The sequence below is a fragment of the Mus pahari genome, chromosome 17, assembly GCF_900095145.1.
Source record: "Mus pahari chromosome 17, PAHARI_EIJ_v1.1, whole genome shotgun sequence".
Classification (NCBI taxonomy): domain Eukaryota; kingdom Metazoa; phylum Chordata; class Mammalia; order Rodentia; family Muridae; genus Mus; species Mus pahari.
Window position 1 is genome coordinate 1,735,827 of NC_034606.1, and position 12,028 is coordinate 1,747,854.

The 12,028-nt window shown below is 44.8% G+C and overlaps 1 protein-coding gene across 2 annotated transcripts in view; it reads right to left on the reverse strand.

Annotated features, from left to right (window-relative positions):
• Window positions 1–3,374, reverse strand: part of Nipal2 (NIPA like domain containing 2) — a 102,749-nt gene extending 99,375 nt beyond the window's left edge. The window contains exon 1 of one of the 2 annotated variants that reach the window (XM_021217205.1): window positions 2,733–3,374. In XM_021217205.1, coding sequence (XP_021072864.1) covers window positions 2,733–2,867 — 135 coding nt within the window. In that variant the 5' untranslated portion in view covers window positions 2,868–3,374. The remainder of the gene's footprint in view (window positions 1–2,732) is intronic. The other variant, XM_029548144.1, reaches the window with a different exon arrangement.
• Between the last annotated feature and the right edge of the window lie 8,654 nt (window positions 3,375–12,028).

Below are 12,028 nucleotides of genomic sequence, written 5' to 3' on the forward strand. Positions count from 1 at the left end.
GGCTAGGATGGACACCAAGGCAGGCATCAGGCTAGGATGGACACCAAGGCAGGCATCAGGCTAGGATGGACACCAAGGCAGGCATCAAGCTAGGATGGACATCTGCTCTGCCCCAAACTGACATAAGAACACTGCCACCAACATGGTGTCTCTTTGCCCATTGCCAGAGTGGTACTTTTTTTTTCCTTTTAATTTAATTTGTTTTGACTTTTGGGCTGCCTGATCCAAACCCCCAGTGGCTCCTGGTTGTCTGATAGATAAAACTAACTTCCTTACTCTTCCTTTAAGGCAATCTGGGACCAGATCCAAGGACCTAAGCCCTATTCCCACCTTAGAGTCTCCATTTTCCCTAACTACCACATCCATTGGACTAGACCGTTGGCATGGAAATTTCTAGAAAGTGGAGCTATTCCTTGTCATCAGGGCTTCCCTTTCCTAAAATGTCCTCCACCTGAACATACTTATCACAGAGACTCACCCATCCTTAAGTGTCCAACTGAATCCCTGACCATCCAGGGAATGCTACTTGTCTGTGGACCTCACATGATACACACGCCCCGTTTCAGAGTTACAGACATCATCCTAGTCACCTAATAACATTCCTGAAAGCAAGGTTTGGGTCTCAGACCACACTGAATATTTCCATAGTGCTTAGGAACATTAATTAGCCTTTTGTCATGAAAATGTGTGGACATCATCATGCAGGCAAAACTCTGTCACACCTAACCTTCCATACCAGCTCCCCACCTTTCCAAGTGGGACAGGATCTCAGTGCAAAATGTAGGGGTTTCTTGGATACTCGCCCAGGGTTACTACTGTCTGCTCTGAGACTTTCTGCTCCAGGCATTCTTACGTCACTCTCTGACAGTACTGCTTCTAAGTGGCCACTGTTCCATGAAAGCTCTTTGGGGGCAGCAGGACTTTTCAATGGAGGAAGGCTACTGGATAAGACCTGATGGCACTCACTGTAAAAACACAGAGAGCTACCTGGGCAGCCACTAAAAAGCTGTGCAAGCATTTCAGACGTGACAGAACTGAGGGAAACATCAAGAAGTCAGTGACTCCCAGTACCAATCGTGACTGTAGGGCATGAGAGCTCAGATCTCACACTCGGGTTTTCTGGAGCGTTAACCTATATTCAGCCATCTCTCTTTTCAGTTAGTATCAGAAAGGAAAAGCTAGATTCCGTTTATTTTTACTGTACTAGTGGCACTTGATAAAAATGTTTGTCGAATCGACTTTAAAATTCAATTTGTACTTTTCCTTGAAACAAAAGTAATTCCCATTTCAGCAACAGCAAAAGACTGAAATACCATGACTTATAAGATGGCCTAACTCTGCATACTGATGAAAAAGGCTGACATAGTCTTATCTCAACCAACAGCAGCTAAGGTGTAGTTTAGGAGTTTCAATAAGCATCTTCTGGACACACCCTCCAGATATACAACTGTGTGCTATAAAGAGCAAGTTAAGCCTTGCAAACATCTGTGTCACATGATAATCTGTGCTTGGGAGAGCCAAGACAATCAAGAATTCCAGGAAATGTTAAAGAAAACTAATGACTACATAGTTCTCTAGTGAAAGCAATGCTTTCCTGACTTGGATGATGTCGGGGTGGGTCACATCTACTAACTCTCTAATATTTTACCAAGAGCAGACCATTCATTCTTAAACTTATACTGGAAATGTGTCTACTACAAGCATAACATACACTAAGGAAAGTCTCTTCTTTGTAGTTCAGCTCAGTGTCTGAGCAATGCCCCTGCCCCATTTTGTTATCTTTTGTGACAACAGATTTAAAGCCATAATCTTTCCTGTGTTGAACATTAAAAAGGTGGTCTAAGCTTATTTATTCTTTATACAAATCACCTCCAAGTTCAGAAATGAACATTCAGGATACTTTTCAAGCATAAAAGGGATCTAATCCTTAAATATCTCACTTAGGACAATAGTAACAAAAATGTATGGCTGTATTCTTGCAAAGGAGAAAGATCCTTGGCTTTGTTCATGCACAAGAACAAAGTAACAGGCTTAGGGAAACTAAAGCAAGCCTGAAAGATCACTGGCCCCACTTGGAGGAATATAAACGCTATGGGGGAGGCAGGGCCGGGCAGAGCTTTGCTTCTCTGCCTGATCTTAGGGCCAGCAAAAGGGGGTGGGGGACACCTCCAATTCTCTTTGATGCTCTTAAATTTATGTTGCCAGCATAACCCCATGTTGTTTGGCTGACAATGTTTTCCGAAGGGCGAGCAATGAAGTACTGCAGCTGAGAGTATCAGGGGAGGTTGCTGCTGGGACCTCGGAGACACAACTCTGCACACAACCGACATTGGAAGCCCCTTAATGAGTTTCTGCTTCTGAGAAGGGTGGGCACTTTTTTTTTTTCTTTTTAACTGTGAAAGGACACTGGGCTGAAAATAAGTGGAAATTCACCTCCACAGTCCTCAGATCCTTGCAGGAGGGGAAGAAAGCTGGGGGAGGCGAGGTCCTTGGGGACCCAAAGGCCCAAGAGTGAGGCCAGGGAGCAGCCTGGGGGGTCTGCTGCTCCGCCCGAGGCCGGGAGGGGGGTACGGGGGGGGGTACGGGTAACCAAGTGTCAGCATCACGTGTCAGCTCTACCCACTCGTTCAGTCGCGCGCGGAGAGCTGGCAGGAAGGCGCCGAGGCCTGGCGCCTCCGCGGGGCCTGCGTGGAGCTGGCAGGCGGCGCGCTGTGGTGCGCGGGCGGCCTTACCTGGTTTCTGCGATACCAGGCGCTCGACAGCGAGCCGTTGCCCGGGCCTGGTGCCCAGTATGTGAAGTTCCGAGACAGCTCCTCTAGGACGGCCGAGGCGTCGTCCTCGGGGCCTGTGTGCGCCGGCGCCGCCATGAGGACTGAATCCACGCGCTGGGACTCGGGCGCGGCCCTCCCGTCCGTCCTCCCGCAGCCGCAGCCACTTCCTGCCCGGCGACCCGGCGACCCGGCGCCGGCACCTGGCTCCTGCGCCAGGCACGCAGGTGAGGTCCCGGCTCGGCCCAGCTGCCGCCGCTCCCTACTGGGCCCGGGTGCCTACACCTGTCAGCGCAGGATGACATCATCTTTGCCTCTGGGATCCACTGTGCACAAAGCAAATGTTTGTCCAAGTGCAGGGAGAATCTAAAGTGACCGTCATCCTTGGCAGTTCCAGTTCTCGAGTGTGAAAGGTTTAAAATGTTCCACATGTGGAAAAAAGACAAACCCATAATCTCCCTCTCCCCAGTATTGGGCACATTGTGAATTAAGAGCCCAGCCACCGACTGATTATTAGGAACTACTCGAAGAATAGAGAAGAGGTTACCCTATGGCAGCTGGATAGGCTGTCAGATAAGTCATGAAGAATTGCTGAAAAGTTGTCTGCTGCCCCATATGGTGATTTAAGTAGGGACAGAAATGCTAAGAACAACCTTAAGAACTCATACTGGATATTCTAGTCTGACCGGTTTTAAACTCTATTACATGATCTTTGCCTTGTCTGTCACTTTGAACATTCTGTGATTTCTGTGTTATTACATGTAGTGTCTACTCTGGGAATTTATTTGTTTTCAGGACAATGAGACTCTTTAAGCTATGCACTTTAGCTTCCTATTGGAAAGATAGGGAGAGAGAGGAAACAAGACAAGAAGAGAGGAGAGGGGAGGGAAGGAGAAGAGAGGAGAGGAGGGAAGAGAGGAGGAGGACGAGAGGGAGGGATAGAAGGAGGAGGAGGGAGGGAAGGAGGGAGAGAGGAAGAGAGGGAGGGAAAAAGGGACCTGGGAGAAGGCTGTGATGGTTTCTTAGGGGAAATAGGTAAAGCAGAGAAGAAAGTGTAAGTCATTTCAGACGCAAAAAAAAAAAAAAAAAAAACCCAACAACAACAACCAAGGCAAGTCATCCTGACAGTTGTGTTGGTTCTTCCTTGAGTAAACAAAATGTTGAGTCAACAATTAATAATTGTAGCTAACTATGCTCAATTTAAAGAAACTAATTTATTTCAATTAAATAACCCAAAGAAAAAATCTATTCGCTATATATTTCATTATTTTCATAAGTATATGGTGCTATAAATTGAACCCATCACCTTTAGATGTTAATTAAGCAAGCACCATACCCCTGAGTCACATGCCTGCTATGCGATTCTATGACGACACTTCCATTCCTCAGCTCTGCCATGCCTGGGATCCGCATACCCTTTAATGGAAAATGATTTTCCAGAATCACCAACCTCCACAACCATCATCCTCCTTTGACCCCATTGGCTGGGAATCACGTGCCTGGATTTACCTGCCAGAGATTCTTGGGCATTTCCGTCCTGGAGAGTAGTATGTGAGCTCTCCCGAAAGAATAGGACAAGGATGGGTAAGGAGGGGTGGCAGAGGGGAACTGGCAGAGCTTGGCACAACCACTCCTGAGTATTATCTGTCAGCCAGATTGTAAGTAGGCATGCAGGCAGGCTCTAACAAGCAAAATACTAAATACTAAAACTTCCCCATCTCCAGTGACATTCACAGGTTTGTGCCTGCTCTTTGAGACCTTTATGATCAGGCCCCCATGATCTGCTGCACACAACTCATGCTTCTTCATTTCTTAACTTAGAAAATCAGCTTTGATTTCTTTATATTTGTATAAAACCTTTGGAGAAAGAAAGCACTTGATGGAGAAACATGTGAAGCCTACGTGCTGTTGGTTAGTCGATCGATGGGATCCAAGAGCGGCTGCCATCACTGCTGCTGCCCTAGTGTGTGTGGGTGGTTGAAACAAGCAATTCGTGACCAGAGTGCCTTCCCACGGGGTTCACAGGAGGCGGCAGGGATGCCTGGGAACTATTTTGGTCCCAGCCCTGTAGGTGGAGCTTCGAAGACTGTTCCTGCTTTTGTTGGCCTCTGCCTCTCGCAGGGCTTCTTGGGGGCGAGGCAGATTTCATTTCAGCCTCCCAGTTCTTGGTGCTACAATCTGAGGGCTGACTTCCTGTTAATTCTAGTGCCACATCATTTGAAGCTGGACTTCACTTAGCACTTGAAGAATGGGTTCCATTTGGTCCTCCTTATTTGGGATCATTTAATTGCAGAATTAGTAAAACTTTAAAAACATCATCTTTAGCAAGACACAGTTAACACTAGTGTTTTGGTTTTTGTTTTGTTATCATTATTATTATTATCACTATTATTATTATTATTATTATTATTATTATTATTATTATTTAACAATGGGCATCTCAGAATTGATAAATGGAGGGTCCAAGGTAAAGATCAGCTCCAGTATCTCACTTCCTACATGCAAGTGAACTACAGATTGGAGATTTTAAAGAGAACCAAAGAACTTTACCTTGCAAACAGGGGCTTGACAAACTGCCTGTACTCAGATCCTGGTAACTCCTTGTTTGCTGTGTGACTTTGACATAGTAATTTCATTTCTCTGAGCCTTTCAGTCCTTTACATAAAAGGAAGACAATGAGAACAGGAGAGATGGCTCAGTGGTTAAGAGCACAGCTTGCTCTTCCAGAGGACCCAGGTTCAATTCCCATTGACCAATTCCAATGACAGCTAAAACCATCTATAACTCCAGTCCCAGGGAATCTGAAACCCTCTTTTGGTTCCCTAGGGAAACATATGCACAGGGTACATAGACATACATATAGGCAAAACACCAATACACACAAAATAAAAATAAAATTGCAAAAACAATTTTTTTACTTACTTTACATCCCACTCAGTGCCCATCTCCCAGTCACCTCTCCCACAATCCTTTCCCCCAGCTCCCTATGCCCCTTCCCCTTCTCCTCTGAGTGAGTGGGAGCCCTCTGGATATCCCCCACCCTGACACATGGAGTTTGCAAGGCTAGGCACATCTTTTCCCACTGAGGCAAAAACAATTTTTAAAAGGACAGAATTTAGTACTTAAAGCAAAATATTCAATAAATGCTGAAGTATTCAGTAAATGTTGGCTGTTGCTACCTAGAACATTAAAATTGAAACTTCCTTAAACAGATACAAAGGCACAAACCATACAGGGAAATTTGAAAAATTTAATTACAACAAAGCTGAAAACTTTTATACATCAATAGACAGTATAGAATAGAAAAGGAAAGCCACAAACTAAGAACCCTTATTTATCACACCTACAATGGACAAAAAAAAAAAAATATATATATATATATATATATGCCAGAATACACAGATATCAGTGGTTAATAATAATGCAAAATATTTTAACTTTAACAATAGAGAAAATGCAAATTGAAACCCTCTGTGGCAACCACTTCCCATTCATTGTTTTGAAAAAGTAAAATTTTAAAGATTTATATATCATGCACTATGTATACAAAATGAGGCTTTGTTCAGCCTTATAGAAAGTTTATAGAAAATGAAATTAATTCGTTTACAGGAAAACAGATGGAATCAGAGATTATCATGTTAAGCAAAATAAGCCAGATAAGGCAAATATGGCATGTTTTTCTCTCAGATATGGCGTGTTGTTTTAAGTGTGTATATATGTGTGTGTATGTATGAGCTTGTGTGTATGTGTGTGTGTGTTCATGCCACTTATGCCTGGGTACCCAAAGACAACAGAAGACGGCATCAGATCTCTCAAGCCAGAGTTACAAGCAGTTGTGAGCCACCTAATATGGCTACTGAGAACTGATCCTTGTATAAGAGTAGCAAAAACTCCGGAGCCATTTCTCCATTCCATCTACGGAGTCTTATATAAAGTGTCATGTACTTATGTATAACTTATACACATCTCCTCACGTTGTTGCATGCTTTCTACATAAGATCCCAGCATGAAGTGAGTGTTCTGTTCATAGTTGCTAAATATTGTTAACCCACACCAGAGTAAATACAAGTATGTGGCATTTGCAGATACAGAAAGTGTACCCCCAAATAAAGTTCAAGTGAATAGCAAAACCAGGAAATTGGTGGGTCCTTGCATGGTGAATGGGGAAGTTTGGGGTTCCTCGAGAAAGGGGCAGAACTGGTGGGTGCTGTGAGAGAACTTCTACAAGCGAGGACAGTTTAAATGGAGAAACACCAGAGAAGATATGGAGAAAGCCAGGAGAGAAGGTAGCTTCTTGTTAAAGACAACCAGTGAAGCATGGTGGTGGAGGGGGACAGGGAATGAATTTAAGGTTAAGGTGCATGGATGCTAAGGGCTCCACTAGCTGACATGAAGGTGAAAAAAGAGTCGTCAATATAAAAGGAAAGAATAAGTTTAGTTTGAGTTTGATAATCATGAATTTAGGAGGTTTAGAACATTCTAGAAGGAAAGGATGTGCAGGTACACAGAGGAGGAGTAAGGAGAGAGCCAAGGAAATCAGTGTGGGAGTTATCCACATGCAGGTGTCTGAGACTAGCTAGAGAGACACGGGCCAACTTCTGCTATATAATAAATATTTTACTGTTTGGGAGCCATATGCTCTGTGTCACTATTACTCAATTGTGCCACTGCAATGTGAAAGCAGCCAAGGACATGTAAACAAATGGATGAGACTGTGTTCCAATAAAACTTTATTTACAAAAACAGAAAGCTGCTGGTTTCATCCTATGGGTACGGTTTGCCAGCTTCTCTTTGGGAGAGAAAAAGGCAAACACAGAATACCAGGTCAACAAAGACCACTGGGAAGGTAAATGAATACTTCACTAGTATTCGTGGTATGTGGGTGACAGGATCCCAATTCAAAGCTAAGTTAAGCAGGTCATAATTACAGGTTGAAAAGGCAGGGTAGAGCTCGGCTGTGGGTGTGCCTCATCCTGGGGTTTAGGCGATCTTCAGATCAGTTTCAAACAGGTGGGATCATGGCCACAGCAGCTCCTGGTGTCTTAAAAGCCTGGGTTCAAAAAGAGAAAGGGAGGAGACAAAGTGAAGTACTGGTTCCAGCTCCACACATGTCCACATGACAAGATATTTGTGCCATTTCATCCCTTGCTCACTGGTCACAACAGCTCTGTCTTAGGATTTCCATTGCTGTGTACAGACACCATGATGAAGGCAGCTCTTATAAGGACAACATTTAATTGGGGCTGGCTTACAGGGTCAGAGGTTCAGTCCATTTTCATCATGGCGGGAACATGGCAGCTTCCAGGCAGGCATGGCACTGGAGGTTCTACGTCTTGTTCTGAAGTCAAACAGAAGGAGATTGTCTCAAGCCTCCCTCCCACAGTGACACACTTCCTCCAACAGGGCCACACCTCCTAGTAGTGCCGCTCCCTGGGTCGAACTTCCAAACCACCACAGGCTCCCACTAGAGGTATTTTCTCAGTTATGCTGAGATAAGTCATGTGGCTTATTGCGGCCAGTGGGAAAGTGACAGAGAAATAGTTCTGGGCCAAGACCTTCAGATGCATTTCTTTCTTGTTTACTTGTTTTGTTCCCTGAGGTTTTCCCTGGTTATAAATAAATAAATAAATAAATAAATAAATAAATAAATAAACAAGAAGGCCCGTTGGGGGAGAGTAAAGAAAACCATGAAGCAGGTTTGAAGCTAGTCCTTATAGTCTTCAACAGAACTACATCTTTCCTTAAGATTCTTAATCAAGGAAAGATCTAGGGGTGTCCTCAACCTAATGACTCTGACCTTTTCTTGGCTCCTTTCAGGGCCTCTTTCTTTCCCTTACCTCTCCATCACTGTGTACCCTGACACACCATCCCACGTGCCTTTACAGTCTTCTGACCAGGAAGAGATTCTCTAAGCTGCATCCTGCTGAGCCTGGTGATACTCCAGCTTGTTATGTCATGCCCTGCCCCTGCCCCTGGCCCCTGGGCCCTGGACCCTGGACCCTGGGGGTGCCCGTTATGTCCCCATGCTTCCCCATCTCTCCTCCACCCCAGGCAGGCAAGCCCTGCCTCATTTTTCATTAACATAATAGAGCTCCTGTGGTTACTTGCTTCCTAAGCATGTTCTCTTGGCAACAATTGAGAATTTGGGTACATGGACAGCGTGAGGGGTTGGTCTGGAATAACTGCCTCTCAAATCTTGACACAAAGTAGGTTTGTTCCTGATAGGCCTATTCCTGAACTGGAGAAACTATCCACAGAAAGTGAGATAAGAACTTTAATTTTAGAAATAAGATAGTTCCTTTGAGTGATAGCAGATGTTGATTGCCACTACTCATTGGAAGGGCCCTTAAGAGGAGATACAGGGCCTGACTAGGTATCATTTCTATCATCTTTTCTTTTCTTTCTTTCTTTTGTGGGGGAGGGAAGTGGGATAGTTTATGTTGTAATCAAGTCAAATTTCTGTGACTATTTGTCCTGGATAGAACTCATTTTTCATGGCAGAGTTCATTTCTGCATCCTCAGCTCATTCTCCCAGTTACCACACTGTTATCTGCACCCAGACACCACCCAGCTCACCCAGTACCTGTGCTTCCAGAAAGGACTGTGGAAATCATGAAAGAACCTAGATCTGTCCTTTGCTTGAATGGCTTCACTTCAGTTTAGGAGAGAGAATGCACACATTGAAAGATAAATATGTATAAACTAAGCAACTAAATGCGGAAGAACGGAGAGGCTAATCACAGACTTCAGAATAATATATATGCACTGGAAAGACCTTCAAGGTCATGGTTCCTGAGGGCATGGGAGAAGAGAGTGGGCCAAAATGAATGTGATCGTATGCAGGACTGTAGAACGCTGGGATGGAAGAGGAACTTACAAATGTGTGTGCAGGGACAGGGAACTGAAGCCCAGGAGATGCGTGTTCCACCTAGCAGCTCGATGCCTGGAGAGCAGCCTCCATCTGGGAACAGCTTGAGGTCCAGATTGCTAATTAGAATTTTTTTCTGTGTAGTTTTCCAGGATCTGTATGGAGTGTCATATGCATCTTGGCAGGCTTCCTAAACCCATCTAGCCAGTCAAGCGCCGCTGCTGCTCCACCGACTCACATGTGTTCCTTCTGCAAAGCCTCTCGGGATTTGCATGTGCTTAAAATATGGAAAAACAAGAAAAGAAAAGAGGTTCCCTCAGTCTTCATGCGCCGATGTAGTGGTGACTTCCCTGTTGTGTCCTCCATCTGTGTCCGAAGCCCAGGTGTGTCTTAGCTGATAAAGAGAGCAGGGCCAGTTATGCTGCTCTCCATGGAGGACCTCCCACAGTGCTATGGCCTTTATGAGGACATGGTGGGAGCAGCATGCATGTCGAGGTAGGAGAGGATTTGCCTCCTACCAGCCAAAGCACAGCTTCCCACCTTGTCCCGTCCCACATGCTCCCTGAATCTCCCCATATCTTCCTTCCCATTTCATCTACTGAAACCACACAGTGGGAAACTACATGTCCCAGCTGTCTAGCTGTGTACTGTCTGTCCCAGATTTGTGCCGCTGCTAGCCAGCCGTGTGATTTTGGACAAGACCTTCAACTCTGTGGGCCTTGTTTTCTCTTCACTAAAAAAGAGAGGTTTGGACTAGATGGTCTTTCAGTAAGTTTCCAACTCTGAAGTAGGCACCTGCAAAAATTTCCTCTTATTTACCTTTAACTACCCTTTTCTGCCCTGGCTACTTAGAGAAAGAGACAGAGAGGCTCTAGAAGGAACCACATTTCAACACAAAAACATGACTGTTATACTCTTGAAAATGCAGTAGGGCTGTTTAGCTGTAACACATAGGACTTAGGCAGCGCAGGGTTCCAACTTTTGGCCAATCCCCAGCCACTGTGTGGTCTTGAGCAAACCCCAGTCTTCTCTTTAGAGGACTGATAAGATTTACTGCTTTGTAATGTGATGCTTAGAACTCCACAAGACAAGGTATGGAATGTGCTTAGCCACTTCAGACCAGAAACAAATATCAAATACATTTAATTACCACAGAAAATAGACATTATACATTATCTTATTATTTTAACAAACATCTGAGATAGTTATGTTTCTTTTAAGGAGAGGAAGGAGGAGGAGGAGGAGGAAGAGGAGGAGGAGGAAGAGGAAGAGGAGGAGGAGGAAGAGACGACAACGACTACTTGTTTGGATTGTAGTTTTGAAGTTCCAGTGTGTGCATCCATCCCATCACTTTTAGGTCTCTGATGAGGCAGCATGTCATGGCAGGATCAGTACATGATGACTGCTTATATTTTGAGGCACGAAAAAGAGAAAGAGGAAGAGGAGCAGGTGTCACCATTCCCTAACTGAGACAGACCAGGAAGACAATCCGTCTGCATGGGAATTTGTCTAGGGGTTGAGCGTTGTGACTTGTTAAAGAAGACTGAATTTCATGGTAGATCTCTATTACAAGTACCCCTTTAGTATATTATATTTTGCATCATCAATGTCTTGCTAACTTGATTTCTCAGTTGGCAGCTATCAGGCCCATATGTACACCCATGCACAGTGGCAGCTGCCAAATTATCTCAGGTTAGGTAGAGACCTAGCTGGGATCAGAAGCACTGCTATTGTCTCTGAGGTTCTGGAATGTAGTAGAACTATGAATGGTGCATGTGCGTGTGCACAAGGTGTGCTTACTTGTGTGTGTGTGTGTGGGGGGGCTGGTAGCAATAGCTATTGTAGTGCTATTGCATCTGTGGAGACCTCTAGGGTAATCCATCATGCAGTAGTTCTTCAAAGATTTCTCTTGTTATCATGAGAACCAAGGTTGATTTAAACAACCTCACAGCTACACATGTAGTTCAGTCCTGGTTCCCTCAAGGACCTGCACGTCACTTATGGGAACTATTGCAACTGTTGTAGTTCCTTCTCACACCATGGTTTCTGCCTCTGGACACCTAAGTCACATCTGCTCCAGACACTTTACCCCTGTTCTAAAGCATTTACTCCATCCATGACAGCTTTAGATGATTCAGCCTGCAGGCCCTTCAGATGATGCCTCCCCGAAGCTGTCTTCAATCTGGCCTTGAAGGAGTGACTTCTGTCCCATGATAGCAGAGGCAGGCAGGCCTAGTGAATGTGCAGACTAGCTTGGTTAAACAGGTTTTTGGTTCACAAAGCGATGCACGTGTGTGACTGGCTGTGTAAGAAGCCTCTTTATGCCGGGGCATGGTGGCACATGCCTTTAATCCCAGAGCTCGGGAGGCAGAGGTAGGTGGATTTCTGAGTT